This window comes from Nestor notabilis, unplaced genomic scaffold, assembly GCF_000696875.1.
Source record: "Nestor notabilis isolate BGI_N333 unplaced genomic scaffold, ASM69687v1 scaffold6880, whole genome shotgun sequence".
NCBI classification, from domain to species: Eukaryota; Metazoa; Chordata; class Aves; order Psittaciformes; family Psittacidae; genus Nestor; species Nestor notabilis.
Window position 1 is genome coordinate 52,177 of NW_009911511.1, and position 10,811 is coordinate 62,987.

Genomic DNA, 10,811 nt, shown 5'->3' on the forward strand with positions numbered 1-10,811 from the left:
CCTGGTCAGTGGAGACACTGGCAGCTCTTGCGGCCTTTTCCAGCACCCTTCTTGGCTTCTGCAGACAGCTTGAGAGAAGTCTCCAGCGTTTTGACAGTCTGGGTTACCCTGTTACGTTCTAAGTTATGCTTTTTCCATCTTCTCTGGGCTATTTCAGTCTTCGTATCCTGAACAGACCTCACACAGTAGGGATGCAGTGAAGGGAATTTGATCTTTTCTCAAGCAATCTAGCTGTGGCAGTCACAGCCATCTCCCACACTCTCAGTGTAACAACTCTTTATTACTGTGTCTTTCCTGGTACTGCTGCCCCCTCCTATGAAGTTCCAACCCCTTGCCATGGTCCCTGTAGCATCTCTTGAGTCACAAGAGAAGCGGAGTGTTGCACATCTGTGAGTCCCCCCCATCCCTGTAGGGTGTGCTCTCAGCAGCCCAAATAACAACTGCACTGAAGCCCAGCAGCAGTTCTGTGGATTGTCACCGAGGTAGAAGGAAGCTCACCAAGGCTGGCCAATAGCTGGCTGAGCATTTTTTCACTCACTATCTTAACCACTCTGTTGCCTAGCTGATGAGTAGGATCCTCTCAAACTTAAAGACATGACCTGTACTGCTTGTGTTTTAAAATCAGGATTTCACATTTAACAGTAAGTCACCAAGAAGATTTTCCTGCTGCACGTCATTTCTGGTAGGTACAGCAGCCAGGGCAACTGAGAAATCTCCTACACCATTACTTCACAATGAAACAGGCTGATATTCTTAGGCAGTGATGGAGTGCCATGAATACTGTGGAACACGCAGACCCAGTTTAGCACTTCCTCACAGTGCCATTTTGGTTGTAAGCAGGCAACCTGTAGACAGATTTAAAAGCAGCTGACATATCTTGGTGAAGATGTGCCTTACACGTGTAGGAGAGAGCTAAATCACTCATACTTCCATAGCATCTCGAGAAAACCTGCCTCAGTAGCTCAGCATCAACTTTAAATTCCTCATGATCAACATTTTCTCTCCTTCTTAAGTCAATAGGAGCTTGATCTCAGTGGAGGCAGGCTCAGGCCTTAAATAGCCATGATGAAGCTACATTTGTCGAAAGCTCCATGGTGTCATGTGTGCCTACACAGAGAACCCCATTGAGGAACTCCACAGGAGGGTCTCTTTTTCTTCTTCTTGAGAGCTGGAACAAATAAGACTTTAAAATAGTAGTGATGTGGGAAAAAGATCAGTAATAAAAGTGAATAAATGCCACTTTGTTTCCTGAGGCAATTAAAATGTTTAGAAAGGGCTCGGCTCTTCTTTCTGATGTTCTCATAATACAAGAACAAAGTCTTGTAATTATAAGACAGTAAATTTACTTTATTCTACACTGATTAGTGAACTAGACAAATGCACAGGAAACAGGTTTTGTTTCTTTTTAAAGCAATAAGCTATGCAAGTAGCACTAATAGTACTAGTACATATATTGCTGCAACATGGAAATGCTTATGGACTGTATCCTGTGCTTTGACATTATACTGGTGATCTGAAAGAGCCAGGAAAAAAATTGTTTCCTCAGGTAATCCTGCCTGAACAAATGTCCCAACATGTTTTGAAGGAGTTTGTTTGCATTTGAATGTCAAGAAGTATAGTTCTGGGTATACTAGAAGCAGAGTATTGAACTGCTGAGGGCACGGGACAGGATAGAAGTAAGGCCAGTCTTCATAAATTGCCATAGCTCTGTTGATTCTTCTGTGACTCTTCTAAGTGAAAGCTGTGCCAGTTCATACCATGAGAGGCACTGCCCTCTGTAAACTATGCAGCATTAATGGGTACCTTCAAAACCAAAAGGAATGAATAGGTTTGACTTGATAGGACAAGGGTTAATGGCTTTAAACTGAAAGAGGGTAGGTATAGATTAGATACAAGAAAGAAATCCTTCCCTGTGAGGGTGCTGAGGCGCTGGCACAGGGTGCCCAGAGAAGCTGTGGCTGCCCCATCCCTGGCAGTGTTCAAGGCCAGGTTGGACACAGGGGCTTGGAGCAACCTGCTCTAGCAGAAGGTGTCCCTGCCCGTGGCAGGGGGTTGGAACTGGATGATCTTCAAGGTCCCTTCTAACTGAAACCATTCTATGATTCAGTCACTGTGGAGACCATAAATCAGATGACAAATTCACTGTGACAGTGTGTAACTGTAACACCAGCTGTGCTCCAAGGAGCTCTTCGGGAGTCCCACATGAAATTAAATCTAATTTAAGTGTTTTTCCTGTCTTGGCAGAAACCATATGTTTGCAAGATACCGGGCTGCACAAAGCGCTACACAGACCCCAGCTCTCTCCGGAAACACGTGAAGACCGTGCATGGCCCGGAGGCACATGTCACCAAGAAGCAGCGGGGAGATATCCACCCAAGGCCTCCGCCACCAAGAGACCCAGGCAGCCACTCTCAGACCCGGTCACCAGGCCATCAGACTCAGGGTGCAATTGGTGAGCAGAAGGACCTCAGCAACACTACCTCAAAGCGTGAAGAATGCCTCCAAGTGAAAGCGGTCAAGTCGGAAAAACCAATGGTATGCAATACACCTTTGTCCTTTTTCTTCTTGCAACCAGTTGATAATCTCTTTATGAAATGCTCAAGCCCATAAACTCTAGCTCACAAGGTTTGGTTTTGTGAGGTTTTCTTTTTTAAGTTGTAAAATGTTTTGGTTTTTTAAGCCTAATAGTAAATAAAAAGCTGACATCTAGTCTGTGCCATGTGCAGTAAGTGCAGCGTTGGCAACTCTCACAACAGTTGTTTCTCTTAAAGCTCCGTCTTTGGGATCAGCATATTATGAGAAAAGCAGTTTTCACCTTTAAAAGGGGTGCTTTTTTCCCCATTCTCTAGTTTACAGAAGAAAGTTGGAGAATGTGAATCCTGGAGGCTCAAAGCTAGAATGCAAAAGAAAAAAACCCAGGTCTGAAAGATTAAAATGATGATTTTGATGATGATAATTTTTTAAAGAACCTGGGGAAATAACTGGATTTTGGGGGCTTGACATTGTTGGATCATGGATCAAACTGAGGCAGGATAAATTGACTTTCTTAAACAGCAGGAGATCTTTAGATAACATTTGATCTCTAGTGCGATGTTCATCTGATACTTAATTTAACTTGACCAAGTTAATCTAATTCCAATTTAACTAATCTGAGTTGAATTAAGAGTCTCTGCAGGTCTTTTTCTTGGTTTACCTTATCATCCTTCGTTAAAACAGTAAAGCCTTGTATGTTGAAACGACCTTACTCCATTTTTTGACATCTTATCTTAAAGTTCTTTCATTTGCCAGCATTTCATTTGCCAACCCTCCTCTCCACAAGGATTGAAACTAGCAAAGGCAGTTACTCCATCCTCTTCCGTGTCTGGGTTTGTGATTCATCTGGACCCAACCCCTGGGGACTACAAATATGAGCACTCCAAATTCTGCTCATTTTGTTAATCATGCCGCAATTCAAAGCAATTACTCATTGAAATATGAGTTACTGCTATGTTGTGCCTAAGGCTTATCCCAAATTGTGGAGTTTTAATCCCGCATTCAGAAAATTCCAGGGGCCTAGAGCTGTTAAATCAAAAAGTGTAAAGGAGATCTGCTGTCTTCGGTGATAACTACCTTGGGTTACAAAGGAACAAAACCCATTCCCCTCTTGATTAGCTAGGTAAATCTGTAGCAATATTGAGGCATATGGAGCATAGGCAGTTTTAAAAGGAATAACATTTGCAGGAGAGGGGTCTTAATGCTGATTGCTACATAGTATTAAATATTTCTCAATGAAATATATATTTGAAAACAATTCTGTATTTCCTGCTTTTCACTGCTTGTATGAATTAAGATATATTTTCTGTTTTCCAACTAATCCAATGTCTTTTCTGTCTAATGCTCTTAAATGTCTTGTTCTAACTTCCTAAGGACAGTGGGTAATAAGGTGAGGGCTTTTTAACTTTTCTGCCATTTTTCCTATTGCAACATTATTTTTGTCTTTATTTTAGCCTTCTGCCTGTTGTCCAGTCATTCCTTTATTTAGTAATGTACAATCCATCAAACGCATTCCCAATTGTAATGTGCTGTGAGCATTTTGCAACACTGGACATGTGAAAAATCTGGCTTATATTGGTGAAGTGTCTTCAGAAATGTTTGTGTACCTTCCCCTTTAGATGACACATCCTTTTTTTTTCTGTGTTGCACATCTAGAAATGTATGTATGTTCTCCATGAGGCAGTTCTTATTTCTGTAACCTACCTCAGTGTGATCTTGACATATGGCTACAAGAACAGGCTTCTGACCTTTATTGCTTTTCTAACTTATGGTGTGGGACTATTGTCCAGAAGCACAAATGCTCTTCCATATAATAACTGTTATTTCTATTTTTGTCACCAAATTTGCCATGGCCAGGATTTGGAAATGGACTTGCTCAGTGTGGCCTCATAAATTCTAAGTATCATCGTTCAAGTTAGAAATAATAAAATAGTTACTGCATCTTAATGGACTCCTCAGGGGCATATGGAGCTACAATAGTGCTATGAATCTGTGTCTTCATTCAGTGATGTTAAAAGCAAATGCCGCCACTGCTCCCTCAGAAGTTCTAGCTAGCATTTGTCAGTAAAATGTGCATAAAAGATCACAGAAAAGAATATTTAAAAATACTTAAAAAAATACTAAAACACACAAGAGAAACCCCAAACTTGACATACTTAAATGAAACTGTTCTTGGGAGCAAAATGATACTGCATGCCCCACTGATCTGTGATCACACTGCTACAACCTACAGTGACATACTACATCGAGAGACTTCTGTCCGTCTTGCTGTCTGTTTTGTCTGTCAGTCTGTCTGAGTGTTTCAGTTTGCCACAGAAGTTTTCCCATTCTTTTATGAGAACTTGATGAAAAATAAATCAAGTCCGTGTTTCCCCACAGCCAGAGTTCGCTAGAGCAGCAGGGAACACAGTATTAAGAAGGAAGAAGCTATTGCAGCGGGATTATATTCCTGTAGATTAGCAGCTTGTACTGTGTACTTAAATTCTTAAATTTGAAGTGTTAAATTCTATTGAAACGAAGGATTTGATTCAGTAGATCGTCACCACCTTCGTTCAGGGCAGAGGTGGTATAAGTTAGGTATAACAGGAGGTAGAAGTTAGACCCCAGTGCTGCTATTGTCACAGGATGCTCATAATATACAGTATGTTTTGCACTGGTGTTTTGTCCCTGTTCTGTTACACGCCAACATTTCAAGCTAACCGCTGCTCCTAACAATGAGCCTTAAGCTTGGAAAATACTTACATTCTTTAGCCACAAGTCTAATTAAAAAAACCCAAATTCCAGCGTTGTTGGAGTCTTGTTTGTTTGCTTGTTGCAAGCCTAGCAGTGTAAATTAAACTCTGTAACTGAATTCTAGTTTGGTTTATTGAGCTGCAGCTTCAACTGGGTGCAGGGCATACCCAAAGTAGAGTATCCATTACATAAATGACATGAAGTGATAGAAGTAATTAAGGGAATAACTGAAATAAATGTCTCATGTAGGTATAAAGTATAGTATCAGCAAGATAATAAAGTGGATTTTAATCTTTAGTTTTGCAATGGCATTCACTACAGTTAAAAGCACTACCTAGAAAGACTCTGAATGAATGATCGTTGTTACCATTTAATGCTAAACTTTACATTTGGTTTTCTTTGGCTCCAGTTACACCTGCATTTGCTGCAAGTGCCTCTTCTTAGCGTTGTTTGCTTAATCCTCATGTGCTTTTGTTTCTTACTTCAACAGACATCTCAGCCAAGCCCTGGTGGTCAGTCTACATGCAGCAGCGAACAGTCCCCCATCAGCAACTATTCCAACAATGGGATCGAGCTTACTCTGACCGGTGGTGGTAGTGTAGGAGACCTCAGTGTCATCGATGAAACCCCAATCATGGACTCTACCATTTCCACAGCCACCACAGCACTTGGCTTACAGGCCAGGAGGAATATGACAGGGACCAAATGGATGGAGCAAGTGAAATTAGAAAGGTTGAAACAAGTTAATGGAATGCTTCCAAGACTGAACCCCGTTCCACCTTCCAAAGCCCCGACCTTGCCGCCTCTCATAGGAAATGGTGAGAAACACATAACAGGAGTGGTAACGCTTTTTGCCCTTAAATTTGTTGCTTGCTCGCTCAATCTTGCAACCCTTGCAAATAGAGTAGTTGCACCTTGTGAAACTCAGCAGCGGTGAGAATAGTTCAGAAATTGATGACTTTCTGTTCATCCCCTCGTTACAAGTCCTACTACCCACCCTGAGAGAAGTCTGATAGACCCATGTTTTACAGAACAGAGGGCAGCAAGGCAAGGGAGCCATGTGTCAGGTTTTAAATATTCCCTACAGTTAAAGGTTTGGACCCAAGATGGCCATAATCCTGTCTTGTTCTGAGGCAAGGCAGATGAAATAAATACCTGCCAGTTTATTGTATGGAACTCTTTCATATGAGGCCTTAGCAAGGCACCTTTTGCATAGATGTGTCAGCTGCCCTTTAAATAAACTGTTTCCACACATACTAGTAATTGTATGTACAGATACTACTGCTACAGAGGGCAGATAGCCGTAGATGGGAGCAAGGCAAGATGGAACTCTGAAGATCCATAGCTGGTTTTGTACAAGGAGCTGCTCACTGCCATAATATATGTCCCTGCTGCCTCTACATTGCCCACTGATTTCTGCTCTCTGCCCAGCAGTGACAGCCCAGATTTTCTGAAGTCTGTTCAATTGAAAGAAACTATGCAAAATTAAGAAATGTATTCTGTTTACCTAAAACCTAAACAAAACAAGGAAACCAGCAAAGATGTTTTGCAGTTGTTAGGAGTTATGTCAAGAATATTTCAAGAGGTCTTAGAAATCACCTTGAATAGCCTTCAATTTGCATATTTTGCCATCCCATGCAAATGCCTGTTCAATTATATTTTGCCTATAAAAAGCTCCTTTAAGAATGTCCTTCTGGCTCATCAGTCAGCATAGCTGCACTGTGCTATACCAGCTGATGACAGTTAATTGCTATGGCCTATAAAAGATGTGGGATTCACACTGAAATGTTACCCTTGAGTCTCTGAATTAGCTTTTAACCTAAGGACAGAGTTTTATCCCTACTTCTTTCAAGAAGGAGCACTGCTACGATTTGCTGTGATGATGCAGGCTCTTCCTCTGTACTCCCCTTACTTCTTTCCTGGGTGTTTTCTGTTCTAGTTTCTGGGTGATGCCCGTTTGTTTAACTGTGAATTTTACCTCCAGGTACCCAGTCGAACAGCAGCTGCAGTGTAGGAGGGTCCATGACTATTCTGCCAAACAGGAACGAACTTTCGAGTACGGACATCACTGTGTTGAACATGCTGAACAGGAGGGACAGCAATACTAGCACAATCAGTTCAGCCTACCTGAGCAGCCGCAGGTCCTCTGGAATCTCACCTTGCTTCTCCAGCCGGAGGTCCAGCGATGCCTCCCAGGCAGAGGGGAGACCGCAGAACGTGAGTGTTGCAGACTCCTATGACCCCATCTCGACGGATGCCTCCCGGCGCTCCAGTGAAGCGAGCCAGTGCGATGACCTGCCAAGTCTTCTCAGCCTCACCCCGGCCCAGCAATACAGGCTGAAAGCTAAATATGCAGCAGCTACTGGTGGACCCCCACCAACTCCACTGCCTAACATGGAGAGGATGAGCCTCAAAACAAGGATGGCACTCTTGGGTGACTGCAGGGAGTCTGGAGTATCTCCACTGCCTTCAGTGAATGCCCCTCGAAGATGTAGTGATGGTGGGGCAAATGGTTACAGCAGGAGGCATTTTCTGTCTCATGATGCTTTAGGAAATGGGACAAGGAGAGCCAGTGATCCGGTAAGAATGGCCTCCGACAACCTCTCTGTCCCTAGAGTCCAGCGTTTCAACAGTCTTAATAGCTTTAACCCTCCTGCTTTGCCTCCATCCATGGAAAAGCGCAACCTTGTTCTTCAGAACTATACCCGTTCTGAGGGTGGCGTCTTCCGCGGCTTCAGCTCCCCTTGTCCTCCGAGCATCAGCGAGAATGTTGCCCTGGAGGCTGCTACGATGGAAGCGGGTGGCAGTCTAAACGATGAGGATCTCCTGCCAGATGATGTGGTTCAGTATCTGAATTCCCAGAACCAGGGCATGTACGACCACTTGTTGAACAATGTCCTAGACGGCAACAAAATGCATCACAGCTCAGTGTTGGGAAACAACAACCCCAGCAACTTTGACCAAGCCCCTCCACTGAGCAGTCAGCAGGCAGGTTCCGAGGCAAACAAGAGCGACTTGCCCATTCAGTGGAATGAAGTAAGCTCAGGAAGTTCTGACTTATCTCCTTCGAAACTGAAATGTGGCCAGCGCTCAGCGGTGCAGCAGTCTCGGGCCTTCAGGCTGTATAACAATATGGTGGGTCAGCAGCAGAGCCTGGAGAGAAGCAACATGGCCCAGCAGAACAGCTATCAGAACCTGATGGAGAACACTGGTTCCTATGGTTTACAGCAGAACATGGTTCTTGGCAGCGGAGCTGGTAATTCTTTCAGCATGCAGCCAAATAAGCCTTACAGCGACAGCATCGGAAGGCAAGCAATGATGTCTGGGGCAGTGGACAACTCCTGTGGTGTGGCAGTTCAAGGGCAGAAGTTGAGAAGCAGCAACATGCCAGTGAGTGGGAACCAACAAAATTTCGGCCATCCCATGGTATCCAGCGATCAAGCCACCAGTATGGCAAATGGGATGCAGAACAGGAATATGATGGAACAGGACTATTTACAAAACCAACCAGTTGGAGATGGCGTTCATTACCAGGGAGTGGATCAATCCGGTCAAATGATGCTAGGGCAGGTTAGTCCTACCTCACAAAGCAGCCTGTATCAAGGGCCGCAGAGTTGTCCACCAGTGTCTCACACCATTGGTAACCAGCCTTCAGGTTTGTTGGTGGCCAAAAGTTACCAGCCATGCGCTAACTACAGCGGCAACAGACGGCAAAACATGTTGAGAAACAACCTGGCACAACAGCAAGGACATGTAAGTGATGGCAACCAGGCGTACAGGGTAAACACCATTAAGATGGAGATGCAAGGTCAATCACAGCAGTTCTGCTCCAACGTGCAGAATTACTCTGGTCAGTTATATGACCAAACCACGGGCTTTAGCCACCAAGCTATGAAAACAGGTTCTTTCTTTGGTTCAGAAGCTAACTGCTTGCTGCAGGGGACTGCGACTGCAAACTCATCCGAGCTTCTTTCCCCGGGGGCTAACCAAGTGTCAAGCACAGTTGACAGCATTGACAGCACCAGCCTAGAGGGTGTGCAGATTGATTTCGATGCTATCATAGATGATGGGGACCATGTCAGCTTAATTTCAGGAGCCCTGAGCCCGAGTATCATTCAGAATCTCTCCCGCAATTCCTCACGCCTCACCACTCCCCGAGCGTCTCTTACATTCCCAGCTATGCCCGTAAGCACAACCAACATGGCTATTGGGGACATGAGCTCTTTGTTGACCTCACTTGCAGAAGAAAGCAAGTTTCTTGCTGTTATGCAATAGACATAAAGAACAAAACAAACAAACAAAAAAAAACCCTTAGGAGATAACAGATGAAAAAGACTCATATTTTTTAGTTGTGTATGTATTTTAGCAATCTCATCTCACCTAAATGGGATGTGTTTCAAGTATATTCCTTTTATGGAATAAGGACTCTGAAAACCCTAAAGTGTTCTAGGGAGAAACTGTCTTCCATTTCAGTTTTGAATCAGTATTGCTACACCCATTCCTCCCTCCCCTTTTCTCTCTCTCTCCCCCCCTTTTTGAATGTCTGTATGCTTCTTTTTGCCTTTTTTTAATTGTAAACCAATGTAAACGTGTGAAATGCATGTTTTTGTTTTGTTTTGGGATATTTTTTTTTTAAGAAAGGTCTGATGAAATAACTTTGCAATTTTTCTGTTACTCAAAAGAAACTAGACCTTCTACAACTTGTTGCAACTTTTCCCCCTAAACATATAGGCACAAAATAACCAGGCACAATGTGAAGTGAGCGTACAGTGATGAAATCCTCTCTGGATGCACTGGATAGATCGCACTGAGGTGGACAACCCTTTAGATATGCACTGACATGGTACCCCTAGGCTGTAGTTTCAGAGTCATGGAGCACAGGAAATGAGGAGGTTCAAGCAAATAGGAAATGTCAAACCATCATCCCTTTGATCCCTAGCAAACGTTTAAGGGTTTTTGTAAACACACATACAGATAGCTGTCACTGCCTTGCATCATGATACTGAGACTGTGTCATGTTTAATCCATTTCAGAGGAAGGAGAGGACCAGAAAGCTATTCTTAGTCCGAATCTCATCTTCTGCACTATTGGGTACTCTTGTTTTTCAGTCTTCTTTTGTAAATGATTGGATAGTGAAATTACAGGCGTCATTCGTGTAGTCTGGAATGCCTTCCTTGCATACCACATGTGTGGAGAGGTGATCAGGGTCTTACGGAGTATTTCATACAATGAAATAACAAAATTGCAGTATGCCATACTGGGGATTTTTAATGTAATGCAAATTGCTGAGATGTAATTTGCTGAGCCACTGCTTTTTATTCACAATAGCAATTCCTTTGCCAGCAGAACTGTCTTGCACATCCCTTTGAGCACATACAGCTTCATGGATGGGTGTTTTAAACCAAGTAAATGCCCATTGGTGTAACACAGTTACATGGCCATGGCATGTAAAACAACTAGAAAAAGAATGGCCCAATTCTTAAACTAGCCAAATAAATCAAAGTGATGGCAAGCAAACTGATAATCTTAAATGTTTTCCTCTATAT

The 10,811-nt window shown here is 43.2% G+C and overlaps 1 protein-coding gene across 1 annotated transcript in view; it reads left to right on the forward strand.

The window, feature by feature from the left end:
* GLI3 (GLI family zinc finger 3) overlaps positions 1-9,544 on the forward strand; it is a 54,220-nt gene extending 44,676 nt beyond the window's left edge. The window contains exons 7-9 of the mRNA XM_010015136.1: positions 2,245-2,535; positions 5,756-6,083; positions 7,250-9,544. Coding sequence (XP_010013438.1) covers positions 2,245-2,535; positions 5,756-6,083; positions 7,250-9,540 — 2,910 coding nt within the window. The 3' untranslated portion in view covers positions 9,541-9,544. The remainder of the gene's footprint in view (positions 1-2,244; positions 2,536-5,755; positions 6,084-7,249) is intronic.
* The last annotated feature ends 1,267 nt before the right edge of the window (positions 9,545-10,811 follow it).